We start from the raw sequence: 21,047 nt of genomic DNA, 5'->3' as shown, positions 1-21,047 counted from the left end.
TGTGATTTACGTTGAAGAAAAAAAAAGCACTAATGATAAGTTTATATTTAGATATGAAATAAAGTAACTGTTAAAGGTTTAAATTTAAACGCGTTTGTTATACGGGATTATGAATCCTTTCAAACCGCAGTATTGTCGTCTTCCTGAAACCGAAGTGTTCATTATGGTTCATGTATATATATATAGCAAGCGGAAATCACCTATGTATTAATAGATATCCTATAGATTGTGTTCCTTCTCCAGGTAATTAATACGGTAAGATATATTTTTACCTACTATCCTTTGACTACCATATTTACGTTTATTTTTCCACGAAGAGTACGTTAAATCTGCCGAGCATTTTGTCGTGAAGGAAGGATTTTTACAAAATTATACGAACCACTGTGATAAACATGACGTCGGTTTCAATTTTGTAATAGTTTATAGTATTTACATCAGATGACAATTTCAGTCAGAATTTATTCTTCGAACAATTTAGAGCTTTATTAGGAACTAAACACAGGAGGACTAGCCATTTACAAAACTACGTGCTACAGTTTATGCCTACACATGTGTATGAAGTGATTCATTAAGAACCACGTGTCCCGCTCTGTTTAAACATTTTTGAAACAGTCGTCATTGAAGGAGAACGAATAAAGTAGGTATGAAACTAAATAAAATCATCACGATCATTTTAAATTTATAATTGATAAACTTTTACTATCATTATACTAATAATTATTATTACTATCATTATTATTACTATTATTTGTTTTTGTCGTTTAATTCGGGTTATCAACAATAGAATAAGGAGATAGATTCCTAAGTTTCTTATCTTTGCTTAATAATTATAGCCCAAAAAAGTATTTTAAATTTTAACATTCTGACTTCCGCGTTTTTTTATTATTACTATCATTATCAAAGATTAAAAACATTATTTATATAATTTTATTTTATCATTAACAGTTAATGATATTGTTGTTTTCAATTGCAGATCATAAGTATGAAAATGGAAGGTGAAACAACGTCATTTCGTCTACCGTCTGATGCTTTTAACTTTGATACAGAACTTTTTAATTATGCTTTGGAGTCTGTGAAGGGTGATTCTCTGCTACCTTTGATAAAGGATGAATTACGTTGTAAAATACAGACCAAACGACTTTCTCGGGGAATGGAAGAACTCAAAGTAGATTTCCAAATGAAGCCACCAGCACCTGTAAGTGGAAAATAAACACTAATAACTGTTTATTTGTTTTTAACTTGGTTGACCATGTATTCTCTCGGTGGTTTCATATACATATCAGTGGCGAATCCAGGGGGTGGGGGCGTCGAGGGCGTACGCCCCCCCCCCCCCCCCTTTTGAACGCCCCAAAAAATAATTATATCATGTTATTCACTATTTATATGATTTTTGTAGCATAAATTCACCCAAAAAAGTTTATATAACAGTGTATAATCCGTTTTATGGAATTAAACACCCTTTCAAAAATCCTGGATCCCCCCCCCCCCCCCCCCTCCTTGCATGTATGTGCAAAAGATCGTATGGAGATGTGGGGTAGAGGTCAAACAGACAACAACCGAACGAAACAAGGAATATCTAGAATAATAAGACAAATTTAGAATTTCGTTTTGATTTTTTTGGAGTGTCGTATACCTTCCGTTTATTAGGATTTCACACATTTTACGCTAATTGCGTCATTTCATTTTTAGATTAAAAAAATCTGTTTTCTGATTTTCTTCTTGCTTTCATATACAGCCAAACAATTATAGGCAAAGAAATGCAAACAGTTTTTTTTTTATTTATAAAGAAATAACATAAGCTAAATTTTTCATGTTATTGATATTACAGCTGACAACTGAAGAAAAACAAAAACAAGAAAACAGAAAACTTCTGAACAGGGAATCAGCAAAAAAATGTCGACGGAAGAAAAAGATAAATTATCAAAACATACAGCAGGTAATTAGCAATTTCATATATTAGTGGTCTGGTTGACTTACATGTAATAAAAGACATTATATTATTTCATTCACTATATCTGTAATGGAAAAATAAAGATCCTTAATAATGGCATTTCTGCAAAAACTATGGAAACAATTTCAGCATTAACTCTTGAACTAACATTTATGACAGTGACCTGTTTTGGGGTCATCATTACACAAGATACTGTATCATAATTGAATTACTTGAAACACAAAACAATAAAGAACTCCGTGAGATAGCGCCTTTATTTGTTTCATCAGATCGTCTTTGAATTTGTATGAACGTTTTCACTCATCATTACATTGGATGATTTCAAAAATCAGAAAAATCTGAATTGGAGAACCATTTTTTGGGGAGGGGTATTTAGAAATATTCCAAAAACGTTATATGGGGTGTGTGATGTACTCGAGCTTGCTGGTTTAATGTTCTTTAGTGAAGACAGTAATTAAATAACACGCCGATAGACGACAAGAGCTCTGTTAAAATACATGTAGATAAAATGATGCCGTGTGATTCTTGTGTACATTAATTAAGTTTTTATATTACAAATTACTGTGACATATATACAATGTTTTTTTTTTTCTTTTTTTCAGGAATTGAAGTCATTAATGGACGAAAATAAACATTTAAAAGAAAGCATTCGCTGTATTGAGGCCGAAAAGGAATTTTTCTTGTCAAACATTCTAAGACATCCAGTAATATCGGAAGTGTTATCAGACTTCTCAAAATCATTTGACAACAATTTGACTGATATCAAACAGGAGATTATATATGTACAGAACTGAGTTAGTGCACGTTTGAGAGTGTGACCCATAAGTGCTTTCATGAAGGAATATTCATATTTTCAGACATATAATTCAGGGAAAAATCAAATTATTTGATTACTAGTTGTTAGTGTTTTGTACTGTTATGCTACATTCGTGAAATAATCAAATGATCTATGCAGCTATTTGTTGTTAATTTTTTACGGTGAAAATCCATATTCTCAAACATTATCCAAAGTGTGCAAATAGTTTCTTTTTTGAACCACTCATTTTTCTTAAGACATGCAGCTACTATAATTTTAGATATAATCAAAATTACTGAAAAGGTAATTAGTACATTGATTGATTGTTGGTTGCTTAACGTCCAGTGGCAAATATTTCATGCATATTCAGGACGAAGGTAATTAGTACAAGCCAATTACAAGATGGTAGGCGGTTAAACTAAAAAATGTTCCTGAAAGAATGATCTGAGCGCACTTTGGATCTTGTTTTTTTTAATGGAAGATCTCTGAATATTGTTTTGAATAGTTTTACATAAATATGGTTGTTGTTAACAGAATGATGTCTATTTTATTACACATTTTGTGATGATTTGTATAGCATATTGTTTTATGATATCTTCAGTAATAGTTTTGTTAAGATTTACGGTTCCATATAATTCTTGGAATACGTTGCAAATGAGATATAAAAATGGTAAAAAATAGTCAGAATTGTGTATTTTGTATTATGTGCGGGTTATTTACTTATGATAATGAAATAATACACAAAGGCATCACTATCTCCGTTAAGTGTAAATATAGTTCATCATGTCAACACTTAATTATTGCTTTATCAATAACTGATCTATTTCCAGCATAAAAAATCCAATATCTAATTATAGTATTTATTCACTATATTTATAACATGAACCGAATGTGACATAGCATGGTTTATCAAATCCATCGATGATATCAAAGCATCGCTAAAAATGTGTCATTAATTTTTGAATGCTAGAATAAGTTTTACATTCCATTCAACTATGCATTAATAATCAGTACTCATAGGTTTAGTTACTCAGACAATGGTATTATTCATCATTAGGTAAGCCTCCGATAATAATTATATATTTCATACTTTTATCAGTAATGTAAATAACTGTCAGGTAAGCAAAGCTTTATTATAGATGTCCGAAATAATTATTTGTAAATGTTTTATTCTGTGTTAAATAAAGTTCAAAATGAAAAAAACAATCTTTCTATTTATTCCTTTATTATATATATAAGCTCAACATGTGATATAGATTATCCTCCCTTTCGTTTTGTCTTTTAATTTTTTTTTGATAATGAAGAGAATATGATAAATAAAAGGCAATACGCAGATTTTTGGCTTTACACTTACTGCTTAGAATATCTTCGAATAACTATCTTATCGTTGATGAGCGATTACACACGAAACCACTATATTGTTTGGATGCTTTTTGGTAAAGTGTTGAATTTGTGTGATATGTACGTCATCAACCCTCCCAATTTTCAGCTATACACAAATGAATCTTAATTAAAATGCGGTGTATAAAAATTGCTAATTATTATATGACTAATTAATAGCAAGATAACAACTGTAATGTCACGATGATTGCAGCTTAAAAGACATAAAAATTACAACATGGTTGGAAGAGAAAGGCGAAAGATACCAAAGGGATAATCTAACTCATAAGTCGAAAACAACTAAGGACTAAGAAACACAAACACCACAAAAAATTGAAGAGGGGAGGGGTGGGGAATCGCATGTGCTCTGGAAGGGTAAGCAGATCTTGCACCACATGTGGCACTTGTCGTGTTGCTCATGTAAGTACAAACCCGGTGATAAGTCTAATCCGATAGGCCACATTCAAGGAATAGAGGACGAGATAGAAATTTTCGAAGGGACGATTTCAACTTCACCGATCGAACTCTTGGTTCAATAGCTTCCTTGTAGCAGCAACCCTCTATCAAGGAAATCATGATAGAAAATGAAAGCTCTGGAACGTCGTATGAATTATATCTACTAGCTATTTTATTGTGTAAGTTACTGCAGTTGCATATATATCTTTTGGGGAAATATTTCAAAAGAAGAGATTTAGGCAGAATTTTCAAGTTTCCCCTAAATATACTATTTGGAATCAGATCATAGCCAATATCAAAAAGAAATATAAAAAATCATTACCAATATCACTGGTAAATGAATCATAGCATTAGCGTATAACCTCTCTTATCACTGTATATATGCTGTCCTTTCACTGAATATTTCAAAATTTGGTTAATATGTTGATCGCATCTTACCTATTGAAATAAAGGGAACCACAGATACTGTTAGGTTCGGTTTATATCTTGACTTATACCTAAAACCTTTAAAGTGAGGAGCAGTTTAGAATTAAAAACAATACTTTGATTTTTCTATTGTAAGCTTAGGAAGGTATTGAAAGAAAGGTTGCTCAATCTTAAAAGATTTACGGATGATTTGGTTGGCCGTTCTAGATTACCTGTGTTCTATTTGTCGCAGCCACAATCTCGTGTCCTTTCCATATTTTGCTGATGACATCAGCGATTGCCACTGATGTGACAACCATTTGTTATTATAGGGGGATTGTTTGCGAATTGACTATTCATTTTCATCTGTTGCTATACATCCTTATTTTTTTCTCCCTGTTTAAGACAAAATTATTCCTTCTCTTACCAGACCAGGATGTACATTTTCAAATCCTCCAGCCCCCCCCCCCCCCCCCCCCCCCCCCGGAAAATAAAATAAATCGTCCCCTTATCCCAGGGAGTTTCACTAGTCATGATCAATATGACGGGTACTACTGGAACTACTTGTCCTTCCGCTGCTCCTGAGTTCAGCCTCAGTTTCAGTAGGGTTTGTGTTCCTCAAAAATCTTTGGTTTTTCTGTGTTAAAATTGTTGACTGTTTGCCTTTATGTCTTTTCTTTTGGTCATGCTGTTGTCTCTCTTTCTTTGGTTGGTTGAATTTGATTAGATTGACCTTTGATCTTTGCTTACTCTTTTCCCTGTAAATAAGACCGCTACTGTTTCATTTCAGTTGCAAAATACATGAAAATGGATTCACCATCATTACATCTTACATCTGATGACGATAGTGTAAATCAAGCAAATTGTACTTCGACCAGGAAACCAGTTCTTCCTTTTATAAAAGCTGAACTCAGATGTAAAATTCAACGGAAACGTTTATCTCAAGGTCTTCAGCAGCTTCAGGCAGATTTTACAGAAAAACGGCCAACCATAGTAAGTATACAAATATTTATTTTTAATGTATATATAGATACATAGTTTTTGTGATTATAGCTTTTATATTTCAATTAAAAAATAAGAAGCGTTGATAGGTTTCGGACCTAGGAATTATTTTAACTCAAGAGAGGTAATGATTCTCTATTGAAAAAAATGTTCATTCATTGTATAAAGGGGAAACAATCGTTGTAAAATATTTAGAGCTTTTTTTATCTGTTTTATCTTATCTGTCTCAATTTACTATTAAAGTGTATCATGTTATATTTTATAATGGTCATTTCCGCCCAACCTAGTTTTTAACCGGTATTGCTCAATGACACTGAAACAAGTCATAAGTTTGGATTGAATCACATGACAGGTATTGAACTAAAGCATAAAACACGATTTTGTAGACGTTAACGTCATATATTTTTCAGACACTCACAAACTGAGTACAGTTTGGATTCATATCTGTAAATAAAGTGCCGGATTTTACACATCCACAAAATCATTTAAAATCGATTTAAATCCATATGCATTACTTTATTTCGTTATAAGAAAAAGAAATCCTCCTCCGTAGAATAAAAATGAAACATTTTGTCAGTATCAGGTCGCTGTCATTTTGATATGAAATTTACTAATTGTGTACCTTTCCTTGTGACGGTGCTGGCGAGGCACTCGGTCTCATCCGTTTATGGTTCGTGTTTTTCCCTCAGATTATTTTCTTTTGGTTGGTTTTGAGGTTCGAACTTTGGTAAACTACTGCCGCCTCTTATATGACTGTACTACTTCTTTAGCTAGTCAATGAACGAGCGGAAAAATCACCACTAGCATTAAGAAAAATAAGAAAAACAAAAATTGTTTGAAAATTAAAGAAAATTGAAGAATTCTAGTACAAATGAAACAATTGATCAATTTTTCCCATTTCTGTTTTAAGCAAGATTTATTAAAAAAAAAAGAATGACGGTTCAATCTTGTAACGTCATGTAACATGTTTTTACGGGAATCTCATCATTTTTTTTTTCATTTATAGGTTATTGAATCCTAATAAAAAATTCTTATTTTTGTAGCAGCTTATTATTTTTCAAAATAGTGGGCAAATTAAATGTACACGTTGAAACTTTACAAAAATTAATATGGTATCTCAAAAAGGCTCTTATTCTTACAGCTTACAAAGGTGGAACGTGAAAAACAAATTGTAAGAAAAGAAAGAAACCGAATTGCAGCAAGAAAGTGTCGACAAAGAAAAAGACAGGTGACGAGTCTTTTACAAGAGGTAATAAAAAAATATTATTAGAATTAGATATATTCAAACTTTATAGCAAGAGCAACAAAAGCATGATTGAACTCGGTGCACACTTGATAGGAAAAAGATTTCCTTAAAACTAACAACAACAAAAAACCAACAAAGGTAAGAAATCACACAGGAGAAATGATAAAAGAATCTTAATACACAAATTATATATTTCTGCAATACTAATATCATCCTTTTCAAGCACAACCATTGTAAGAAATTGGAATTAGTAAAATCTGACAAATAAAGCTTCGATTCTTGAAAGCAAAGCAATCAACGTTGTACAATGATACTCTAACGTGGAAAAATGGTTTCGAGAAGATGTACATACAATATTCGGTTTTAATATTTGATTTTATCCCGAAAGATTTGGAAAGGTTATCATGCCATTGAGGTCAAATGTAGGAAATTTCTTTTCTTTACAGGAAATACGGGAATTAGTAGAGGAAAACAAGCAACTCAAAGAAAGAATTAGATGTCTTGAACTTAACAGGGAACAATTCGTATGGAATATGATAAACAATCAGGTGGTGATGAAAATGTTTGGAGAGGTATATCGATCTATGATGAAAGCTGCATAATATGTATTATGACCAAAGATCGAAAGTATAAGATATCTCGTGAGAGAAAAATACATTTAAGCATTCAACTTGTTTAGCTGTTGTGGATAACAAATTGCGAAGAACAGGGTTGATTTTTGTAATATTAATTTTATTTGAAAATTGAAAGATTGTATAACAGAAAGTGGATATTTCTGAATTGTTTTACCATCTTAATTGTACCGCTACTTTTTTTTTTAATGCCAAGAATGTTATATTAGTTTGTGCAAACAAAAATGAGGAACGTGTACCGAAGTCATTACAAATCACAAAAATCCATAAACAAGCAGACACATGAGGTTTAAAAACAGTTGAATTTGCATGAAGTCCCAACCGAATGAGATTCGGTACAACAGCAGTATAGGCATTACTAGCTATGAATGCATTGCGAGTGTTTTTCGAAACATGTGCAGCTGCAAGTGTCGGAATAGGAACCATGATAACAGATAGATAATAAGGGACACGTGGGGTCTAAAACAATATGAAACTATTGATCTATTCAAATCCTATTAGTCGCTTTTTATAACAATTTGGAAATATTGCTGGAATAGTAACTGAATTGCCCATAATTTTTGTAGAATATTGTGTCATTAAACTCATCAAAGATACCGGGCTTAAAAATTGTACGTCAGACGCGTATACAAAAGACTCATCAGTGACGCTCGAACCAAAACAATTGAAAGGCCAAATAAAGTACATAGTTGAAGTGCAGTGATGTTCAATAAAGATCCCATACAGATAGACTTGGGCATTAGTAAACGTTAAAGTCAAAGATTTTATATTAATATCAAATTCAAAATCTGGATTGTCATGATGTGACTTGGATGGAGAGTTGTCTCATTGGCACTCATACCACATCTTATATCTATGAATATAGAAAAAACAAGCATTGATTATGAATATTATATATGTATACACGTATATTCTAGACAAAAAATAAATTATTGATAAAAGAAAGATATATGTTTTGTTCCATTTTTTAAAACTATTAAATGAGGTACAAACTTACAGTTTTCAATGTCAACTCACTAATGCATTTAATGCAACACTGATGTTTTCGAAAAATGACATGGAATTTTTAAAGGTCTGGAAGATTACTAGTATGCTATTTAGTAAGGCAATATATGAAATGGGAAAATCAGAGTAATATCAATTGACAGATTTGGGTGTGTGTTTGTTTATTGATAATGGAAACCTCCTCGTTTCTGTAATATACTATAATTTTGTGAAAATGCATCGTCAAAATAACTGATTGTGAAAGAAAAAAAATATTTTATTGTTCTTTGTATACATCATACACATTGCGTCAAGCTTAGATTAAAACTTTAATCTTTAAAAAATATTCAAACGTCTTTAGGTCGTATAAAAAGTTAATTATTAATGTTAAGATTTAGAGCACGCATTTCAGATTGATAAATTCAATTTAATTAAAGCCACGTTTATCATATTCTTGTGATTGCCTATAGACGAGTTTTTTAGACTTGTAACGTCCGCCATAATTTATGTGTGTGCCCAATTAATCCATTAAAAACGAGATCACAAAAAAAAAGAACTAGTTATCATATATGTACATAAATTCATCTATCCTTGATCAGTAGATATATGCTGCAATGATAAAACAAGATACACGAAACTTGTTTTAAATACCTTTTAAATAATGTTTATCGTTGATAGATTTCTGATTAATAGATTACTTTGCTAAGGCGACATCGTATAAATAGAACATGAGCTTCGATCTATTATTAGAAAATGTTATAAATAAATTTTAAAAAAAAAGTTATATTTGGAAAAGGGAATTTTGCATTCTATTTTTATACATACACTCAAATAAAATGTTGGATAGTAATGGAAAAACACAATCGGTAGAAACCAAAAGGTAAATAAAACACATCCTCAATCTTAGGAACAAGTACTGCATGCTTTATATTCTATTTACGTTTAACTTTTATCTATTTTTGTTTAAGTAATCAGTGTTAATTATATCATTTATTTAAAGGTCAACGCCATCAAGTTGATAACTCCCATGTATATGACTAAACCTCTATAAACTTCTAAAGGCGTCGTCGTTTTGCCTTTTTAAATTTTTAACTTATTCAAATAGCACATAAAATGTATCAGTATCATATAATTGCATAGTTCATAGCTATAATAATCAGTTTTTATAACCGGTTCTTGAAAAAACCGCAAACGTATGTGAACATTGAATTTTATATAAGGAAATATATGCATTGTAGCCTTACGTAGGATATCCAGTTTTGAAAATTGGTCAAAGGAGACAAGGATTTTTTTCTCTGCTTTCTTTTTAAGTAGTTGTAGTTCAGCTGGTGAATTATAGTTTACAAAGTAAAGTTAACCTTAGATGAATTTGACTAATATTTAATATGTCCCTTTTGGTCCTGATATAGTGTTTAGGTCTTATACATCCCTGGCTTTCAAATGTTTTGGTTTGAGCGTTACTGGTGAAGGTAAATCCAGAAAAGCGCCTCGGAGTCGTACCAAATTAATCAAGTAATATTTTCAATCCCTTGCTGGTGGACTGCTAGTCCCCGAATGTATCATCAACTTATTAGTCAGTGCTTCGTAACAGACATATGATTTTTAACAAACTTACTTAAATTCCACGTTGATAAATTAAGAACTTATTTAGAAACTAAGGTTCCAACTCCCATAAGCAAAGTTGACCTTAAATGAAGGGTGAAGGTTTAATACCATCAAAACGTTTAAACCCGCTGCAATTGTTTGCACCTGTCCTATAAAGTCAGGAATCTGATGTTCAGTTGTTGTCGTTTGTTGATGTTGTTCATAAGTGTTTCTCGTTTTTTATATAGATTAGACCGTTGGTTTTGCCGTTTGAATGGTTTTACACAAGTAATTTTTGGGGGCCTTTATAGGTTGCTGTTCGGTGTGAGCCAAGGTTTCGTGTTGAAGACCATACTTTGACCTATAATGGTTTACTTTTATAAATTTTGACTTGGATGGAGAGTTTTCTCATTGGCACTCATACCACATCTTCTCATATCTATTGACTATTTTTAAGGTTCATTTCGGACATATAGCTCTTCAAAGGTTGAGGTCTTATACATCCTGAACTTTCAAATATATGGGTTTTAGTGTTCTTTGTGAAGGTAAATCCAGAACAGAGTTTCAGACGAGTGAAATTAATAAAGTGTTATTTTCATTTACGATGAAAGAATATATATAAATACATAACCTACTCATACATGTTATTTGACCTCTACTTAAATATCACGTTGACATTTTTTACTGATAACATAAAGAAGAATAAGATTTATATTTTTTTACCACAGTTGACAAACATCATACAATTTGACAAATTATGTGAGTACGTTCATTTCCAAAAGCCAACTTTGAATCTTGTAGAATATATGAAACAATCACGGCTGGTATGGCTGGTGTCAAATACTACTGCACAGATACAAGTCATGGTATTAACCTATTGGCAGTAAATCAAAGATAAACATTGCCATTTGGTTTCACGTCGTGACCGCAATCACGTCCTCTTTTCCTCGAATCTGACCTACTGAATTAGACTTTAGTATTAGGTTTGTACTTACAGATCAACACGACGGGTGCCACATGTGGAGCAGGATCTGCTTAACCATCCGGAGCGCATGAGATCACACACTATTTTGTTTCTGTTGCTTAGTCTTTGGTTTTCTATATTGTGTTTTCTATACAGTAGTTGGTCTTTTAGACGTTTTTCGTTTTTTGCTATAGCATTGTCAGTTATTTTTCGACTTATGTGTTTGAATGTCCCTTTGGTATCTTTTCCCTCTATTTTACAACTTTTTTCGTCATCATCTATGACCAGGAATTCTAAGAACAAATGCAGATCTCGAAACAGTCTTGTTAAAGATAAAGGACTAATGCATCTGATGCACTTAAATTAGTAAAATTAGTACCGTTAATGCTTTTTCGTTAAATTTTCTATACATGCAAAAGTATATTTAGTTAAGTCCTAAAACCACTTCACATTGAAGAGCAATATTTCTCTGCTGAATTTATTTTGGTTAGTACGAAAGAAGCTTTTCACTATAAATGAATGTAATTTCACAACTACCAAAAGGATACTGGTAATAGTGCAAGGTTTCTACTTTAAAACGTGTATCCGATATTTCTGCCCATGAACCAAAAAAGTCAACCACACTTTGGGGAATAATGAATATGTTGGAATAGAGGAATTGTGGTTGATGGTCCAAATAATCGTCGAATACTTTTTGTATGTCCGTCATCTTTAAGAGAGAGAAACCCTAGCATTATCATTTGAAGAATAGTGCAAGTGTATTGCTTTTAAGAATTATGATTAATATATTTTACCGCCTGTGTATTCTTCAAACTGTGTATGCTTTTGTCATTACCTTGTCGGGTAAAACAACCGTATGCTTGACAAGTGATTTTGACACTGAATTACGACTACGTTAGTCCTTGCTTGTTTTGGTACTTTGTGGTTTATAGATATCACATGGTTTATAATCGGGAAGCCGTCAAGTTGCTACATGCAGATAATTGATATTACTCAACTTAAAATCGATGTTGATTTCTTATCTTATCTATAAAATGTTAATATTTATGGTTTTGTGCTTTTTTTATACATAATGAATATAATATCAATCTTTCACTTTTTGCGAAGCTTTCCTTTAATCATGGCTGCACCCAATACAAAACATAAAAAATAAACTGAAAAATCAATAAACATTTTTAAAAACATCTTGCGAAGAACAAATTGTTACACTTGCCAAAACAATGCAGTCATTGCAACTTATATGTAAATTGATAGAAAACAGGGTAAACGATGACAAAACAAAAATATTGGACTGAAAAAGTAAATGAAGAATTCTTAAATAATCCTGTAAAGAGGCAATAGCTAATAGACTAATAATAGATATATTATCTTCTGTGACAATTATGTCTGTTGACGACAAGCACATCTTACATGATCCTCGTCATTATTAAAAAAAAAACGAAAAAAGAAAAACAATAAATCACCAGTTCAGAGATTTGAAAAACTATTTCAAATTTCCTATTGTGAAATGTCTATTGTTGATTCTTTATTATTAGTTGCATGCAAATTTTCGTTGATATCGTGTGTACAAGTGAACAACGAATTTGAATTTTCAGTGAAGTCAACGTTTTATGTAGGTTTGTATATAGATATAAGAAGATGTGGTATGTGTGCCAATGAGACAACTATCCATCCAAGTCACAATTTGTAAAAGTAAACCATTATAGGTCAAAGTACGGTCTTCAACACGGAGCCTTGGCTCACACCGAACAGCAAGCTATAAAGGGCCCCAAAAATGACTAGTGTAAAACCATTCAAACAGGAAAAGAACGTTACGAAATATCTGTTTCAAAGATTACCACGGATATGACAGCTTGTTTTATCGCACTGCGGGTAAATTATCACGTTGTGATTGGTTTAACGCCGTCACGTGGTGACTCCTATGGATCCGTAGGGGTTAGTAAATTTCATAGGGGGTTCATGACGTCACGTCTACTGTTAATGGTGATGTCATCTATTAATATTGTTGTGTTTCATTGTTTATTTTTCTACAAAACGCAGCAGAAAAAGTCCTGCGTGCGATAAATTCGTTATACGGTTAACTACTGACCCCAATTTTCGTGAATAAAATTCATAGGAAATTCGGCCTTCGACCTCACCCCCTAAGGATTTTACTAACCCTGTATGGATCCGTAGGGGGTCAGTAGCGAACCATATAACTTATAATAGCTTCAATACCGTCCGTTTGTTTAATTGTGAAATCACGGATTGAGATTACTCACCAAATTTTTGAGTCGCCATGGGTAACACGACGATTGCCACTTGTAGTATACAATCTGTTTACCAATCCGGAGTTTATCCCTGTTTTTTAGTGTGATTTCTTTTTGTTCAGTGTTAAGTTATCTGTGTAGTGTTTGGTGGACTACTGATTGTATTTTAGTAGTTTTTCTTTCGGTCATGGACTTGTCTTTTTTTCGTCGAATTAATGTAGGTACTTAATTACAATACACTTTCGTGTAATGTCCTTTACCGGAAAAGTTCGTCAATTATGCGCGCATTTATGACGTCATTCACCAGATAGAGGGGGCAACCTGTATCCCTTCGGTATTAAAGTTCATCAAGCGTCTTCGTGATCGTCATTATGCAGGATAAAGTAGAAATAATGTTTGTTCCGTAGGTACTTAATTACAATTCCCTAATGATAGCAGTGCTGATAATCAATTATAAGAATTTGATTTGCCGAAGAATTCGGGCAATATAGCATCAATTTTATTCAACCGCTCGCTCAACATGAGAAGGAAGTGACGATGCCCCTAAACGCACGAATGATGTTCACTAAAACCAAAAGTTTTGACGGAAATGCAACGAATTCGAAAGTGGTCTCCTCATTTTTTAATTCGTCGTTAATTTCTTGCCGAATACTACACATCACCGAATTAGGTACAACACAATTGGTACCATATGTAGGACATAAACTGTTCACAAATGTGAAGGATTTGAGTTAACTTCTGGCTTTGTTTGAGTCATATTGCTCATTCCTTTCCTTTATTATGTATCTTAATTTAGTCTTTTCATCTTTTTCAGTACTGTTTTTCCATTTTTAAATTGTGATTTTTGACTGATCCTTGACCGATTTTTGCGTTCTGCATATTTTCTTATACAATTAACAAGTTATGGATGATAAAAAAAATACATTCATCGTCAGAGATTAATCGTCAATGTTTTATCATTCAACCTCTTTCAAACCATATAGTAATTATTATACTCCCCGCTTTCTTAAACGTGCGTTATATAGCGATGGGGAGTTTGGTTGTCTGTTCGTTCATTTGTTTGTCCTTCTGTCGAACTTGTATATCCACAACTGCTCCTGGACCGCTTGACAGAATTCTGTGAAACTTTCATAGACTACTTCTAACATGATTAAATTCAGTACCTCCTATTTCATTATTAGTCCCCTACCGACGAAGTCGAAGGGGACTTTAGGTTTGCACTCTGTCCGTCTGTCTGTCCGTCCGTCTGTCCATCCGTCAGTCCGGCAAATCAGCTTTCCACACTTTTTTTCTTCGTTCTTGAAGATATTGATTTGTTATTTTGTACATAGTTTTATCATGACAAGTTATAGATCAAGTTCAAATTTTGTTCCGGTCTGATGATTTAATCCAGAGTTATGGACCATAACTCTGGACCATATTTAATGTTAGAGTACTATGTTAAACCATATTTCTGTACAAAGGGAGATAACTAATTTTTTAAAAGACATTCTTTGTTCAATTATTTGAAGAATTTTTTGGCAGGTTTGTTAGTTATTTAGTATAAACTAATTTTCTGAATGCTATATATATAAAAAAAATTAGATAATAATCTATTTTTATTATGTATATATTTCAATACATTACATTGTGTAGATAAAAGTTGTTGACATTTTATAGATAAGTTACAAATCTATATTAGTTTGTGACAAATGAAAGAAAAAATATTTGGAACTATTAATTATATTTGATTATAATTTGAAAATAGATATACACTGTATTACATCATATCTAATTTTAGAGAACTATTAATCATATCTGATGTTTTTTTCATCATGCTTATAAGATATTGATTGATAATTGGTATATATATAGTTTTATCATGACAAGTTACAGATCAAGTTCAAATTTTTGTTTCGGTCTAATAATTTTGTGCAGAGTTATGGTCCTTGGACTTGAAAAATTCACGCATATAATCAGTTTTCCACACTGTTTTTAGTCATGCTTGAAGATATTGACATGATATTTACTTTTTGTTTACACCATGACAAGTTATAGAACAAGTTAGCATTTTGTTCCAGTATAATAATTTTTTATCCGGTAGGGGACTATGTATTGCCATGCAATACTCTCAGAATGCTTGTTTCATTTCAATGTTGGGCTTTTGATATTTTTTTTCACCTGACAGATATATACCGATTGTTTATATTTAGACATTGATACCAACGATTTTACAATTTTACTTTCACAATTTAAGATATATTTCAATTGTTGAATAAACGTAACGATGTCTACGACTTGGGAACTAATGCTATAGTGAGTTACATACACATTTATGAATATGTGTGTGTAGTGTTTCACTCGGCATATAAAAACTGGCTTTATTTTTGTCAAAGCACGCTACATTTTTATGCAGGATCGTTTTTAGAAAATGCAGATTCAATATTTGGAAGAAAAACAAAACAGAAACTAAACTACACGAAATCAGCATTCAATGTTATCTACTGTAGATTCATTAAGATTCGTTGAATACCAATTTTCGTGGATTTCGTGGGTACAGGTGAACCACTTTGCCAAAACCACGATATTAAATATCCACGAATATGCAAGTTTTCTTCAAACCACGAAAATTGGTACCCACGAAAATAAATGAATCCACAGTATTCTTAGATATGTATAACCTGAACCATAATCAAATTGTCAATTCGTCGACTATTTGATCAATAAGATTAATAACAAAATCTCATAATCATACATTTATAGTGTCATTCTGTTCATGCAATTTTATTCTATTTTTTACAGTAGAAATTTCAAACTATGCATTTTTTGCTAGACTGCAAATCTTTTTTTTTAACAAACTTACCTTTGTATTCATCGCCTCGATTTCAACTTATGTCAAGATTTTCACATGTATAAGTTTTTTTAACATAAACTTTACATATGCATGGTATATACATAAAAAGGGAAATAATCTATTATAGCATTATTGTGCTATGCATTCAAATCGCATTTCAGTCTTTAGAAACATTTACTTAATCAACACAAAAGTTTCTCCTGCTACTATGATACAGTTTTCTTCCAAATGTGTGATTTTTCTGTAAAAGTAATACGATGCAATCAAGTTAGAAAACAAAAACATGATCAAAATAAAAAAAAAGAAAAAGCAATCATGCTGCCAATGACCGTTACAAATTGGATGAGATGTCTTTTTCGGTGATAAGTGTGACATGACTGACCAGCCTTGGATTTCGGGCACTACTGACAAGAAATGATTTTATTTTGATTCCTTACTGCCACTACTGTATAGTTGCAATATTCCGGGAATATCACTATTCCGACAGAATTTTGCTTTCATATTTGATAATTTGATACATGAGAAACTTTCAATGAAAGCAGTCCAAGATTATCATCCCAATATACAAGTTATACTTAGCTTGATTATTCATATTTCGGGAGAAAGGTTTATTATAAAATTATTGATGTGTGGTTTTGACTAACATTGCCGAGAAATATATTGAAATGCTAATGTTAGTTTCATCTTAATGACAGAACAATTTTATCTACATTGAATTATTTCATTGTTTTACGGCTTTAAGGGTTTTACAACTCTATATTACGTGCAGGACATATGCTCATCATGATATTACTTTAGTTCATTTCAGATTTAATTTATGTAAATGAAAGTCATCTTTAGAAAATTCTGTATTTTCTGATTATTGAATACTTAGTAGCAGTTCGGTGCTAACCAGAGATTCTGATGAATAGCCTTCTTTGTTATGATCGATCCCTCTGACAAAGGGAAAACAAAATTGTACCAAACGAACAGCGAAGAAAGTCCATCAACAAGTTTTAAAAATCCGGAATTTAAGAGCCCAGAAAAAGGTTCAAAAATTTCAAAGAAACGTCCACATAAAAATTCAAATAAAAAAACAACTAGTTCCGACTCTGACGAAGACCTAAGTAAAGCATATGATCAGAGTGTGAAAGAAGATAGTTTACTTCCAATTTTAAAGCAGGAGTTGCGACTTAAGATACAAACTCGACGATTAAGTGAGGGTCAAGGAGAGTTGTTACCAGAAAGAGAGGAACCTAAAGTTTATGAGGTAAGTAGTTTGTAAGTGTACAATAGCATATGTTTAAATGAAGGAAAAACAATCTTTACTAATTAGAAGATAGATGCCAAAAGTTAGAAAAACAACATATCTAGCTAGTGTTCTTTCGAAAAGGTGAAGTGACAAAAATTCATCAATGTTTAGAATACGTTATTGAAGAGTTGGTAACATTTAACATCGGTTGAAAGAGAGAGGTACTATCCACTTAGTCACTGAGCTGGAGGATCATGCTGTTCGAAAAATATTTATTTCATGCAAGTGCTTTTTCTTTCTACATATGTATTATTAATCAAATGAAGTAACGTTATAAAGTATACAGAACAAAATACATTTCCTACCGACGGCAGGTCATTAAAATTAAATCTAAGATCAAAGATGTTGTAAGTCACTACCCTCATGTACAGAATAATCATTGCCAAAAAAAAAGGCACAATATAAAAACAGGCTTATTTATTGACACAATTTTGTTTAAGCTCACTGAAGAAGAAAGGGAGAAATACAGGCGAAGACTGTTACAAAACAGAGATTCCTTGCGTCGATCAAGACAGAAAGAAATAGAACGTGAAGAAATATTAAAACAGGTAATAATTGACTGTTATCGACCCTTACAGCAATATGTCAATAGATATCTGTTAAAAAATCTGAAAGTATCTTTGTTAGATATTTTGACTCATTAATCTTTAATTTATGTCGAAAAGTATTGAAGAGACATGACTATAGGATAGACATGTATTTAAGGTTTTTAATAAAAGCATATTACAAAATTAATAGTAATGTTAATTTCTTTGTGTCGGGAGACAACTAATAGTTGTTTTGCAGGAAGACTTCACCAATTGAATAAAATACGGACAATAAGATTTTAAGGTTTAAGTGTATTTTAAGAACACTAATTACAGCCGGTATTATTTTTATTTAGGGTCGGCCTCTTTGTTCTTTCAATTTTTGAGGTATTAATAATGAAGTTTTTGAGGTATTAATAATGAAGAAGAATCATAACCCTTCTAAACGATCTGGGTTTGTCTCCTCCTGATTTTTCCACTGAATATTCAGTTTTCTGTATAATGTTTTGTATATATTATATATGCATATGTTGACTATATGTTTGTCTTTTATCTTTTGTTTACGGTACTGTTTTTTTTTTACTTCTAATGTCTTATTGTCTTCTTAGATTCTTCTTTTTTTTCTATTCCCGCAATATGCATCTTTTGTAATAATGTAGATGATTTTATAAAATGATACGAGACCTTTCAGTTTGTTTTATATTCATAACATTCCTACCATTGAAAAATGAGTTACCCTTTATCATATATACAATAAAATTCACTACATATTTTGTGGTAATGATTTGGTTGCTGTGAAAAGAAAATTACACTTTGAAAGAAAATAAATGTAAAGAATTCGCGAAAGAATGTTTATTATATATCTTATTGTGTGTTGCTTTTCCAATAATATATACAAAACATAATTGTTCTACATTGAAACATGATAAAAGTATTTATGATATTTGTAAATCTTAAATCGAAACTGTTTCATGGTATTTATGGGATATGTAGTAATAGTTTATAGAAATAGAAACATATTACTAGAAACCAGCTTCTAAGTCAAACAAGACATAATTAAATTGACATTCATGCTGTTTTATTTTACAGACTTTTGATATGGAGACCTCAAAAGAAGAAAGTCTGAAAAGACAAAAGTTACAACTTTTAACAGAAAGAGAAGAATTGATGAGAAGACTAAGAGAAGCAGGAATGGATGTTAATGAAAACACTTCTTCTTTTATTTGCAAAGGATGCAAACAAACGATAAAATATCCTTCATGATAGCGCAAGTCAATGTCAGAGTTATGTTGTTTTCCGCATTTAAAGCTTTGAATGACACTACTTAATGTGTAATATGAAGCTTTTTCTCGGTGTTTTTGTGCACTATTCGTTACATTAGAAAACTACTTTTTTTCTGGTATGTTTACAAATTCCACAAAGAATTCTCAAGTTACAAGATAGAATTCAAAAGCATATGTATGAAGACAAAAAGTACGTGCATGCTATTTTGTAAAATGATTTGATATGCTTATTTCTCTGGGGGATCTGATTTTATTGTTGTTGTGTGTTCAATTATTTAAAATCTGAAGGGTCTGATATTTTATCTAAGCAATCGTCACGGTTTTTAGTGGTAGCATTCTGTTGTTTCTCCTGTGTTTCTCGTTCCTTTGTATTTCTGACTTTCTTGATTCGTTAATGTTAACGTTAGTTTGGGGGGTCTTCCCTCTTGCGTGTTCTGATATATTTTAATTTTAATTTTTTTTTATTTGATAAAATAACAAAATACCGAACTCCGAGGAAAATTTAAATATTATCAAATGGCAAAATCAAAAGGGCAAACACATCAAACGAATGGAAAACAACTATCATATTCAAAGTTATACAGTATTTAAATATTTACGATATCATTGTTGTATACAAAGTAAACAAATTCATGAAACATTTTTTTTATATAGACACACGCCTACATTGTATTAATAATACCAGGGGACATAGTTTATATTTTCAAAATGGCGGCGTCAAAAATGTAACAATTTAACAGTTTTTTTCAATATACATTATTGATGTTTTATACAATGATAAAACATTCATGAAACATTTATTTTTGGCTACAGACACAAACCAACATATCATTATTGGTAACAGGGGACATAAACTATGAAATAAAAAAGGCGACACAATTCTAAATGGTGTCACTAACAAAGTGTAAATTTTCACAGTTATAGTAAATGCTTACACTTGAAAAAATCTTTCAATCTACTTGCAATGAAAAAAGAATGTGTTAAATCTTATTATTATACAAGACAAGTATTTCTTTATGGAAATGGTGAAAAAATAAAAATGGCGCCTCAAAAGTAACTATTGGTTATAACAAGTGTTATAGAACATAATCAAGTTATAAATAGCTAAAATAACATCCAAATGCAGGTTAATTAACGTTTATCACATTCTTGCCCAGTTTCCCCCTCAGAATCTGATGAACGGTAACAAAATGCTGTGCATTTCAATGCTGCTTTCAAGTATTAAAATGCCCCCGACATCCTTTCTTACAGCCACAGTGGATTCGCTCCTGGCATCACATTGAAGCTTCTTCAACGCTGCACAGAATTGTACTCGAGTACCATCAAGTTTTTGACAAACAAACAAGTCTAATGACACCATACTTGGATTTGCCACTAAACAATTATCAAAAATAGCACTACCTGGGTAACATCGGTAAGCTGCGTGTTTTGTGTGTTGAAGTAGTGTATCTCTTTCCAGAGAAA

General features: G+C 31.7%; 3 protein-coding genes across 5 annotated transcripts; all 3 read left to right on the top strand.

The window, feature by feature from the left end:
- The first annotated feature begins 206 nt into the window (after nucleotides 1–206).
- On the top strand, nucleotides 207–2,909 carry LOC127708070 (uncharacterized). 3 transcript variants are annotated; one of them, XM_052212868.1, is made up of 4 exons: nucleotides 207–255; nucleotides 974–1,195; nucleotides 1,829–1,936; nucleotides 2,554–2,909. In XM_052212868.1, exons 2-4 carry the CDS (start codon nucleotides 983–985, stop codon nucleotides 2,743–2,745), a joined length of 513 nt encoding a protein of 170 aa, XP_052068828.1. In that variant the 5' UTR covers nucleotides 207–255; nucleotides 974–982; the 3' UTR covers nucleotides 2,746–2,909. The 3 variants fall into 3 exon arrangements, with proteins under 3 accessions (XP_052068828.1, XP_052068826.1, XP_052068827.1); XM_052212866.1 differs by lacking the exon at nucleotides 207–255 and adding an exon at nucleotides 287–637; XM_052212867.1 differs by lacking the exon at nucleotides 207–255 and adding an exon at nucleotides 287–641.
- A 2,848-nt stretch (nucleotides 2,910–5,757) lies between these two features.
- Nucleotides 5,758–8,783, top strand: LOC127707676 (cyclic AMP-dependent transcription factor ATF-3-like). Its single transcript, XM_052212327.1, has 3 exons — nucleotides 5,758–5,981; nucleotides 7,132–7,239; nucleotides 7,683–8,783. The coding sequence occupies exons 1-3, from the start codon at nucleotides 5,790–5,792 to the stop codon at nucleotides 7,836–7,838; spliced, it is 456 nt and encodes a 151-aa protein (XP_052068287.1). The 5' UTR covers nucleotides 5,758–5,789; the 3' UTR covers nucleotides 7,839–8,783.
- A 901-nt stretch (nucleotides 8,784–9,684) lies between these two features.
- Nucleotides 9,685–20,659, top strand: LOC127708268 (reticulocyte-binding protein homolog 2a-like). The gene is made up of 4 exons (XM_052213108.1): nucleotides 9,685–9,732; nucleotides 17,281–17,731; nucleotides 18,214–18,321; nucleotides 19,390–20,659. The coding sequence occupies exons 2-4, from the start codon at nucleotides 17,405–17,407 to the stop codon at nucleotides 19,561–19,563; spliced, it is 609 nt and encodes a 202-aa protein (XP_052069068.1). The 5' UTR covers nucleotides 9,685–9,732; nucleotides 17,281–17,404; the 3' UTR covers nucleotides 19,564–20,659.
- The last annotated feature ends 388 nt before the right edge of the window (nucleotides 20,660–21,047 follow it).

Source organism: Mytilus californianus, unplaced genomic scaffold (assembly GCF_021869535.1).
Source record: "Mytilus californianus isolate M0D057914Y unplaced genomic scaffold, xbMytCali1.0.p SCAF_7, whole genome shotgun sequence".
In the NCBI taxonomy this organism is placed as follows: domain Eukaryota; kingdom Metazoa; phylum Mollusca; class Bivalvia; order Mytilida; family Mytilidae; genus Mytilus; species Mytilus californianus.
Note: the sequence above shows the minus strand (reverse complement) of the source record. Positions and strands in the feature narration are given on the sequence as shown.

Bases quoted from the DNA above. Each gene is read 5' to 3' on its own strand.
- LOC127708070 (XM_052212868.1), top strand. From the start codon at position 983: ATGAAAATGGAAGGTGAAACAACGTCATTTCGTCTACCGTCTGATGCT. The intron at 1,196-1,828 runs GTAAGTGGAAAA...TTGATATTACAG, and splicing joins AAATGAAGCCACCAGCACCT to CTGACAACTGAAGAAAAACA. The intron at 1,937-2,553 runs GTAATTAGCAAT...TCTTTTTTTCAG, and splicing joins ATTATCAAAACATACAGCAG to GAATTGAAGTCATTAATGGA.
- LOC127707676 (XM_052212327.1), top strand. From the start codon at position 5,790: ATGAAAATGGATTCACCATCATTACATCTTACATCTGATGACGATAGT. The intron at 5,982-7,131 runs GTAAGTATACAA...TTATTCTTACAG, and splicing joins CAGAAAAACGGCCAACCATA to CTTACAAAGGTGGAACGTGA. The intron at 7,240-7,682 runs GTAATAAAAAAA...TTTTCTTTACAG, and splicing joins TGACGAGTCTTTTACAAGAG to GAAATACGGGAATTAGTAGA.
- LOC127708268 (XM_052213108.1), top strand. From the start codon at position 17,405: ATGATCGATCCCTCTGACAAAGGGAAAACAAAATTGTACCAAACGAAC. The intron at 17,732-18,213 runs GTAAGTAGTTTG...ATTTTGTTTAAG, and splicing joins AGGAACCTAAAGTTTATGAG to CTCACTGAAGAAGAAAGGGA. The intron at 18,322-19,389 runs GTAATAATTGAC...TTTATTTTACAG, and splicing joins GTGAAGAAATATTAAAACAG to ACTTTTGATATGGAGACCTC.